The sequence below is a fragment of the Rutidosis leptorrhynchoides genome, chromosome 8, assembly GCF_046630445.1.
Source record: "Rutidosis leptorrhynchoides isolate AG116_Rl617_1_P2 chromosome 8, CSIRO_AGI_Rlap_v1, whole genome shotgun sequence".
Taxonomy (NCBI): Eukaryota; Viridiplantae; Streptophyta; class Magnoliopsida; order Asterales; family Asteraceae; genus Rutidosis; species Rutidosis leptorrhynchoides.
The window spans coordinates 103,805,289-103,816,026 of NC_092340.1; the positions used below are offsets into that span (position 1 = coordinate 103,805,289).

General features: G+C 33.8%; 1 protein-coding gene across 1 annotated transcript; it reads right to left on the reverse strand.

The window, feature by feature from the left end:
• Positions 1 to 293: 293 nt before the first annotated feature.
• Positions 294 to 2,314, reverse strand: LOC139862375 (red chlorophyll catabolite reductase, chloroplastic). The gene is made up of 2 exons (XM_071850968.1): positions 1,965 to 2,314; positions 294 to 1,107 (listed from the first exon to the last, which is right to left on the reverse strand). Exons 1-2 carry the CDS (start codon positions 2,280 to 2,282, stop codon positions 517 to 519), a joined length of 909 nt encoding a protein of 302 aa, XP_071707069.1. The 5' UTR covers positions 2,283 to 2,314; the 3' UTR covers positions 294 to 516.
• Positions 2,315 to 10,738: the final 8,424 nt, after the last annotated feature.

Genomic DNA, 10,738 nt, shown 5'->3' on the forward strand with positions numbered 1-10,738 from the left:
CGATTATGATCCATTACGACCCATATGACCATTATAAATTTATAATCCTTATGACCTGTATGCCCAGCTTAATTTGATACCCATATGACTCATTATAACATATATGAGCCTTTAACACCAATTATGACTAAAATGACCCAAGTGAATCCTATTATGACCCATTATGACCATTTTGACCCAATGTATCAGATCCATTATGAAGCCTAAGACCGATTACTAGTTTTGAATTATGTCACCAGTCTAACACAATGCCAACTTCTTGAAGGTCCAAGTAGCCAAGTCCAAGCTAGATATTGCAACAACAGACCCAACCATATTAACTATGAATAAAAATAATAACCAACTTTGAATATGACAATTCTATAACTATAAGATCAAACATATTACCTAAATATGTTAAATTTTGCATTACAACCAACCATCAAGCATACTCTTGGTCGATACTGTGCAAGTACTTCAAGGACAATACAATTCATACCATCGGTCATAATATTGTGGCTGCGAACCCAAATCTATTTAGAAAACCTCACGTAAGGCTTCTAGCACATGGTTAGCAGTTTCTTGTCCAAACAACCTTGGTAGATTTGACTCAAGATCGATCTCAATGGTCTTACGTTTACTCATACCGTCCCTGTTTTTCAAATAATCCCTCTCACTTTCACTTACTACGTTTTCACCAAAAACACAAACATCCAACCAAACTTTCAACACTTCTTTAGCAATCGGGCCAAAATGAGTTTCAATCATCTCATCGAGTGTTTCAGTTTCAATCTTCACTAAAATTGCAGTTGGAGAAACAACTGATCGAAAGTAAAGAGACGACGAAAAGTATGGTGTTACTTCGGTTAGGTTCATTAGATGTTGCCTATGTTGTTCCAATTGAGTGTCCTCGTAAAATTTCTTGAGATAATCAGGGTTGAGTACAATGTCCTTTCTTGGAGGTAAATCGAGAACCAAAACCATAGAAGTTGGGCTACTTCGGATTAACTCTACTACGAGATTGGGTGCATCGGTTGATGAATTTAGATACGCTGAAAGACTCGTGATGTTTAAGGCTCCACCTGTTGGTAACTCACAATGTAGCCAACTTCCCAGTATGAAATCTATCTGAAACACATTGCATAATTTCAATAAATTTTGCTCTAAAGTATCTTATGTAGTTTTCATTTTGTATCAAATGGGGTAAATTAGAAAAAATGCAAACGACATTAAACTCTATAATGTACAATACAAGATGTAACACCAACGAAACAACACAGGACCACCCACTTTCTGTGGGTAGCCTGAATAAGGAAAACCTTACACGAAAAAAAAAAAAAAAAAATTCATATATTCGTTTGTTAAGTGTTCTGGATATGATTTGAGGAGTATATTACAGAAAATTTATGTGCTTAATAGTTAAAAGAGTGTTTCAACTCTGAATGGTTCAGCAAACCATTCAGCATCATATGTCATTTAAAGGTCAACAACAAAAGCACTAAATGCTAAATGGTTGAGCATTCAGCGCTGCATTTAAGAGGTAAACAAACGCACCATTAGTCCCATTCGAGTCATTTTGTTACACAACGACCCGAGTAAGTCGGTAAACATTGTTGAAAGTTTAAATGTTGCCCCATTTGAGTCAATGTAATGTATGTTCTTGTGTCACTTAACTTGCATTTCATTTTCTCCTATATATCACAGCATCGTTACAAGTGTGCACAAAAATCCCATATAACAGAAGGACTCAAATTGGACAATATCAATAGTAGCTAATCAATGATCTTATAAAAAAAACATAAAATGCTCAAGTGTCTCATTTGTTGATTCATACTAATTAATATCACAATTGCTAAAAAGATACTAAAGTGGAAACAATAGTAGTCGATGTAAATTGATGTAATTGATAAAAAAAAATAAAAATAAAAATTAAAAAAAAAAAAAAAAAAAATTAATAATAAAATAAAGGAAATATTATGTAGTACCTGAGAGGAGGGGACACCGGATCTAAGATGGAGAGCAGCATGAGCAGTTCCAGTTGAATTTTGATAAGATTGTATATCAGCTGGGAGACTGCAAGGTTTAAGGATAGAATCCAGCCGATTTTCAACGGTGGATACTAATTCAACCATTAGATCTTTGTGTGGGGACGAGACGTACGGGAAGTCGGTAAAACTCATCGGTGTGGATGCGCTGCAGGAGATCCGAGCCCTTGAAGGGTACGAGTAAGAGGGATTTCGTACTGAAGGAGGATGTGGGTTTGAGAAGGAACAAGTAGAGAAGTGAACGGTTAAGGCAGCCATGATTAGTACTACTGCAAACAGAGTTAAACTTAAAAATAAAATAAGTGGCTACAATCACACACGTGGTCTATGGAAAAAAAAAAAAAAAAACAAAAACAAACTTACAAACATTAGTGCAACAGTGGCGGATCATTTACTCGGTTGATGCTGACTTTGGGTTACTTTGCTCTCATTTTTTCCGTGCAACAAAGGCCTCAAATTCATGAATTTGGGGTTTTCATGGGCTTTTATTTGGTCATGGGCTTTTATTTGGTCCAACATGAGGTCTTAGTTGACTTTCACTTAGGGTGCGCTTGGTTGAATAAAAGGAATGGGCTTGGTTGAATAAAAGGAATGGTAATAGGAATGACAATGGTAATACTATATAATGCAATGAGCATTCCAGTTGCATTGTTGATGCTTGGTTGCTACTTGATAATGATATTAATTCAACAACATCAATAACTTATATCAACCGCATAATTTAAAATTATTATTATACTATATACTAACTATGGATAACGCCCACCAACCAAAACCCGCCACATCATCAACATGGCTACAGTATAACAGTAACCAACAAGGGTATTTTTGTCATTTTACACCACATTGCAAAAAAAAAAAAAAAAAACCATTGAAACAAATCTGATAAACAAGATCATACACCAAAATTGTACATTGTAAAAAAAAAACAAAAAAACAAAAAAAAAATTACTACTCAATCGCTAACCACCTTCCACCACCGCCATAAGTCAATTGACACCACCCTCATCGGGAACAAACTCCGCGACTGCCACGACCAAAAATATTAATAATCAATATACAAAAACAGATTTAAAAAGGTACATATGATATTAACAAGGATCTTAAAAACCATGACAAAATCATATCTGAAAAACATAAACCTAATCATCAACAACTAAGACCTTCAATCACCAATGATAGCCAAATCCGCTAATTACAACCGTCGGTAGCTACTATCGTCAACCAGATCTGGAAAAAAAAAATCTGAGGAAAAAAAATCTACATCCATACATATATACACATACCTGAAAATCTTAAAAGTAAACATGATTGCGATTTGGAAAGTGTTGCTGTTTCGCCGGGAAAAAGTGTAGACATCGGCGGAGCAAAGTGGACAGTGGCGGAGCAAGGTGGACAGGAGAGTGATTTTAGTTTAAAGTTTGTGAAATAGTAAAAGTCGCATGTGGACGATGAATTTAGGTGCTATCCGGCGGAGTACTGCCGGAATAAACAGTGGTGTTTCAATGGTTACGGCTGTTGGTTGTTTTTTACGGTGGTCAGTGGTGGCATCTTTGAGAGAGAATTAATGAGAAAGTGGGGAATTATTTGTTGAAAGAGAAAATAGGTAGATCGGTGAAATCTTTACAGCTTTATTCATACTAAAAAAAATAGAGATAAAAACTCCGTAAAAAAGTGGCACTAGATTTCAAGCCCTTTTAATGGGCTTTGGCCCAACTTAATTGACTGTATGGCTTTTATAAAATAAGAAGAAAAAAATACAGAGTAGTAACAAACATGTTTTATACACATACGAAAAATTAGTTATGTTCCTTAATGTGGACATTAAATAGGTAGATTTGGTGACTAAATATGAGAACCGTTACCAAAATTATAGGCAAGTAATATGGATTTATCAGTCAACTGGAAGTGATATAAGTTAATTTAATTTAATAACTATTTTCGTTTGATAAATTTTGAGGAATGAGTTAAAACTGGTACTAAACTAAATAAAATGTAGTTTGACACAATATATAAAGTTATGTTTGTGAATGTTAGATAATCATGCGTAAATGTGTTTTTAAAAGCCACTATAAAATAAATGAATAATTAGTCTCCCAATATTTTACAATTTTTAATTCTAATTTTTTTTAAAAAGGCAAATGCAAATTAGTCTCCCAATATTTTTACTTCTAAAATTAAGTGTGGGCTCGAATAATTTCATGCTGTTCCTAAGCACAGTAACACAAACTACTCTTTCTATAATGATCAGAAGAGCATATATTCTCATCTTTTCAATCTCAATATTATAATTATAATTATATTATATTATATTATAATTATATTATCAAATTCGATTTTAACCTATCAATTGACGTTAACCGGTTAATTAAATGGATTTTGGAAAATCGGAAGAGTAATCGACTTTTATACAACACTGTACATAGGCATGCAAAGGACTTTGGCTCATTCATATTTTTTTAACATTCAGTTAACCCACTTGATCATTAACCGGCTAAAATCACCCCACAAACGATCGTTAACCGCATTTTTAAAACGTTCGATTAAATGTTTGTTAACAGACCATAATCACCCCGCAGTTGCACCACAAATTTTATAGTCATTTTTTGAACTTGCATTGTATTTATATGAAATCATAAACACAAACTTTTTCCAAACCGCCGCGAAGCGCGGTCCCCTTAACTAGTTATATCAAATAGTAGTTACAAATACATAACAATGTTACAAACAACATTCCTGAAAGTACTCCAATATTGCTAAAAAAGAGTAGGATTTATCAAAGCAAATCAGTGAAATTTAATTGGTGTAGTTGTTAACCCAACTGAACATATTGAGTTGCAAAGCAGGCATTCAAACATTTCAATTTTGATTATGTTACCCCATGATAAAATACTCTTCAACATCATAAACTTTATTTATCTATAAATTCATTTCAGATGATGAATTTCATCTCAACTGAGTTTCTACAAGTGACCGTTCGATTAATTTCTATTAAAAAAGAGAGGAAATAGCAGTGGTGGCTAAAAAATAGGGAAATAGAAGAGATGATAAATTGAGGAAAGAAGTACGTGGGTAGAAATTATAGAGGAATGTATTCCCATTCCGCTAATTTTAGGAGGTAATGTTCATTATCTAGTTTAGGGTAATCAGAATTCCCATTAATTATAACCAACCAAGTTCAATTATAATGATACCCATTCCTCTTGACTCATTACCCCCAACCAAGCATGCCCTTAGTTTTTAGATCCAACTGTCATGAACTTAAAGTTAACATATAGCATCGGCATGTGACCTTAACAGAAATATAAACTCACTAGTATATATACTAGACTAGTTCATTGTTATACTTAGCTTAGATTTGCATGTGTGTGTAAACACTCTTCCTCTTCCTAATCTTTGTAAACTGTCTATGTAACATCTTCAAACCGAGTCTAGTTGTAAGATTACTGTTATACCCTTCGTGTGTTTACATGGCTTATTATGTGCTTTTATTTTAAATTAATGTTTATTATTATTTGGTTGTGTGGTTAGGACCAGTTTGTGACAATGGTCACTAACATGTTTGTTTATTTAAATTAGACTCTGTTAGGATTGCCTAATGATGAACGAAAGATATCAGATAACTGATAAATATTCGTGTGTTGTGGGGTATGGGATTTAACCCACTTAAGTGACTAAACAGCTGCTTTCCTCTTTCATTTTTTGAATCTTTCCTCACACACTCAAAAACACTCTCGTTCATTACTTCCACCACCTACCAAACCCTAACTCTTGATTCTTGAGCTCAAATCGTTCACATCATCTTGTTTCTTGTGATTTACTGATTCTTTTAAGGTATGAATCAAAGAATTTCGTGCACTAATCTTTAAGGAAAATGAAGATTTTGTGTTAGTTTTACAAAAAGTTTAGTTTGGGTCAAAATGGCTTGATTTGGTGTTGTTTGTGTTAAAACCTTGTGGGTTTATGTTTCTAAATGTTTAGTGTACTAATTGTAGTCAGTCTTGAAGTCAATAACGAGCTCTAGAGCAAGAATTAGTAAGTTTGGTGTGAAACCCGTCACTTTTGCAGTTGATGTTGTTGATGTTGCTGATGAACTACTGTGATGACCCGGAAAATTTCGACTTATTTAAACCAATTCTCTATACGATTTAATATTTTTGACACGATAAGCAAAGTCTGTTAGATTGAGTCTCAAAAATTTTGAACTGTTTCATATATTCAATTACCTTTCGACTGCTCTCGACGATTCACGAACAATTATATGTATGTATGTATATATATATATATATATATATATCATAAGATGTACAAATTAATATATTTCTAAACGAAAATATATGTATATTTTACAATGTTATTATATATATATATATATATATATATATATATATATATATATATATATAATAAGATGTACAAATTAATATATTTCTAAACGAAAATATATGTATATTTTACAATGTTATTAAATATAATATTAACTTAGATATAAAACGTCTTGATTTAAAAATACTATTAATTATATTGTAGTAAATAATAAGAAGACGATTTAAAGAAGCAAATGACTAAAATATTAAAATGTATAAGTTACATTTCAAATAAGATAATTTATTGGCAAATAAGTCTAATTATTGATAAAGGTACTTATCGCGAACCGTAAAATACAAGATATTAAAGCGTACGAAAAGACGTTCGAGGAACCGGAACCGAGACATAAACCGGACTTAAATGTACGAGACAACGGAGCTAAAATTACAAGTCAACTATGCACAAGAATATAATATAATATATATATAATTATATAAATTATATATATATATATATATATATATATATATATATAATTAATTATGTCGACAAGCTAGGGAACAAAAATCTCTGAGATGGAAATGCGCACCTTCGCGATCGCGGAGCTGTAAGGCACAAAAACTCCGCGATAGCGGAGCAGTCAAAATCAAAAATGCCTATAAAAGCCAGCCTTGTTCTGCCGAATTATGTACACCAGATTGAATCAGAATTCAATCTCACTCTTTCTCTGTATATTTATTTTATAATTATAATTATAATTTAAGTTTAATAATAATAATAAGGTATATACGAGGGTGTTTTAATTCGGGTTTCAAACCGTTTTAAATTAAGGAAATATTGGGTATTATTCGGGGTATTGTTCGTGAATCGAAGACCAACCATACAATCAGCCACTATCATTACGTCTACGCAATTTGCCTACAATATTGAATCACAAAATTGAACCGTGAGTTTATAGTCTCCCTTTTTAAATACTTTATATATTTTTAGGCTGAGAATACATGCAATTTATTTTAAACACAATGGACACAAGTACATATTTAATTCTACTCTGAGTTAAACCGAAAATCCCTTAACTTTGGTAACTAGTAGCTGCCAGTACATAGGATATGGACTGGTGGGCGCGAATAATTGTATATGGATCCATAGGGCTTGACATCCCCGTCCGAGCTAGTAGCGCTAGCCTTTTAACGGACGTATGTTATTTGAGTTTACAACACGTTGGTTTGCGTGTATTAAAATGAATAGGGTAATTATCATTATAGCGTTAAGTTTAGTTACCAGGGTGCTCTGTTACGTAGAATCTATTGATAAACTTTTGATGAAATCTTGTGGTCCATCTTTATATACTTATGACTCGAGCAATTAAACCTATAACTCACCAACATTCGTGTTGACCTTTTTAGCATGTTTTATTCTCAGGTTCTTTGACTGCTTCCGCTGTGATGTGCTTGTTGCCTGCATGGAGTCTCTCATGCTTTGTATAAAGTTTATTGCATTAAAAACAAAACTACGTTGTGTAATAAATAATTTGACTGTGATGTCAACCTGTAAAATAAAGACTTATGTATTTTAGGGATTTGCTTATACTTAAGCACTCGCCCAAATGTTTATAACTTTCTATGTTTAGAAAGTTGCTTATTTTAATGAATGCAATATTTTACCAAAACGTATCATATAGAGGTCAAAACCTCACTGTGGAATCAATGACTAACGTGCCGCGTCAATAGCGATTCTGACGGGTCATTACAACTACCCTCGGCTGATGGTCGTTGACCATCGACCGATGGTGACAGGTGATTGGCCGATGGACTAAACCATCGACCGATGGTGTGTATCCTTCGACCATTGGTTAATATTTTGGACGATTGACCGACGGAGGAGACCATCGACCGATGGTGTCGTGACGATCGGCCAACCGTCTCTGACAGTCGACCGATGGTCTTTGGCAGTTGAAATTTTAATAAGTGTTGATGCCTAGTCGTTATGTTGCCTGTGTGTCGAATTTTATTGTGAATGCCTTAACTGTTAGGATCGTGCTTTTATTATAGTTTTAATATGTATGTCATATGTGGGGACGTGTAAAACCCTGCCATTGAAGAAGTATGTAGCTTTGTAAGGGGTCGTTCGATGTAGACCTATTTGTTAAAAATTCAGTTAAGTATTGATACTATTATTGGAATGAAGTTACTGACTTGTGATATCTATATTCAGGTGACAAAGATAGAGAGAAGGCTCGTAAATATTAGACATCTGATATCCTTCTTTGGCTGGTAATTGGTGAGTGGAACTATCTGGAGACTGATAGTATTGAATAGCTTGTTATCCTATGATTGCCTATGTTGTAGAGATTAACATGCTATTTATTGTTAGTTGATTATGGCTATGTGATAACTTCTTGTTATGTGATGCCATGTGTGTTGGAGCCTAGTGCATCCCTATCAGGTGGTTTAGATATGAGAGATCAACCTGCGAGTTGAGTTCCTCATGAAGTGGCCAACATCCATGTCCTTAAATGTTTGAATGATGTGTTCGTCGCATGTGGATGATCTATGCATTCATGGATGTGCGAGGAACTTACGGTATGCCTCAGTCTGATCAACCGGTGGTTAAGTGTTCGGCGAGACTGTCGTTGTCTCTGTAGACTACACTTGGTTGATGTATGCGTTACATGACATGATTAGCATAACTGTTGTGACGTACTATTTCCTGTTATTAGTTGCACTCACTTAGCTTCATGCTTATTCCCCTCCATCTCTTCCTTGCAATCTGTTAGCTTTTGTGGATATTACTTTTTGGGGAGAAGACGGGCGTGAAGATGTTATGTTTGACAAGACTTAACTTTGATTTTTTCTTACTTTGTTTTAAAACTGATTGTGACCAGAGTTAACTTTGAATGACATATAACATCTGAAATGTATCTTTTGTAAATATTAATATGGATATGTCTATTCCAGTTAAATCTGTATTTTGCTATAGTGACACGTGAAACCGGTTGTAATAGCTTAACAATTAGTTGGTAAGTTACATTGGGTTTGTATATATCCAGTCTATGTTAATAAAAGTGGTTTAATTAATATAATGCTTCCGCAATGTTTTAGAAAAAAAACAATGGTGGTGTCACAGTGAACTATCAATTGAGTAGCGTTAATAAATGTTTATTCGATACAATTCCGAAGCCAATTCTCATTTCGAAGTTTCTAGGTTGTTTCGAAAGCCTCTTCAATTCGTATGAATTCAAAAAGTTCATAACATGAAGCGCTAAGGTTGGATAATTCCAATCACGACGGTATTCGATATAGGTGTATGTAGAGTATTTACACTCTTCGTTGGCGGTTCCCCGAATATAGCAAAGTATGATTTTCTTTATGCCACTGAGAGGTAAATGAGAGCATGTGAGTGTGACATGTTAGTGAGATTGAATGTGTTGTATGAACATGTCCACTCTGATGTTTATGTCTCACTATTTGTAGAAGTGCAATACCATCTTTTGGGGTCATGCTATTTCCAATGCATTTCCTCAAGTTTTGAAAGGACTCGTCCTAATCCATCCGGACGAAGTCCATATTGATTAAAAACGATTCACAATAGTTGATTACATCGCGAGGTACTTGACCTCTATATGATACATTTTACAAACATTGCATTCGTTTTTAAAAGACAAACTTTCAATTTCATCGACAGTTAACAGCATGCATACCATTTTATAATATATCCATCTATAATTGACTTAATAATAATCTTGATGAACTCAACGACTCGAATGCAACGTCTTTTGAAATATGTAATGAATGACTCCAAGTAATATCTCTAAAATGAGCAAATGCACAGCGGAAGATTTCTTTCGTACCTGAGAATAAACATGCTTTAAATTGTCAACCAAAAGGTTGGTGAGTTCATTAGTTTAACATAAATAATCATTTCCATCATTTTAATAGACCACAAGATTTCATATTTCCATTTCTCATAAACATACGTCCCATGCATAGAGACAAAAATATCATTCATATGGATTGAACACCTGGTAACCGACATTCACAATATACATATAAGAATATCCCCATCATTCCGGGATCCTCCTTCGGACATGATATAAATTTCGAAGTACTAAAGCATCCGGTACTTTGGATGGGGCTTGTTGGGCCCGATAGATCTATCTTTAGAGTTCGCGTCAATTAGGGTGTCTGTTCCCTAATTCTTAGATTACCATACTAAAAGGGGCATATTAGATTTCGATCATTCAACCATATAATGTAGTTTCAATTACTTGTGTCTATTTCGTAAAACAGTTATAAAAACAGCGCATGTATTCTCAGTCCCAAAAATATATATTGCAAAAGCATTTAAAAAGGGATTAATGAAACTCACTCTACAATATTTTGTAGTAAAAATATTCATACGGCGAC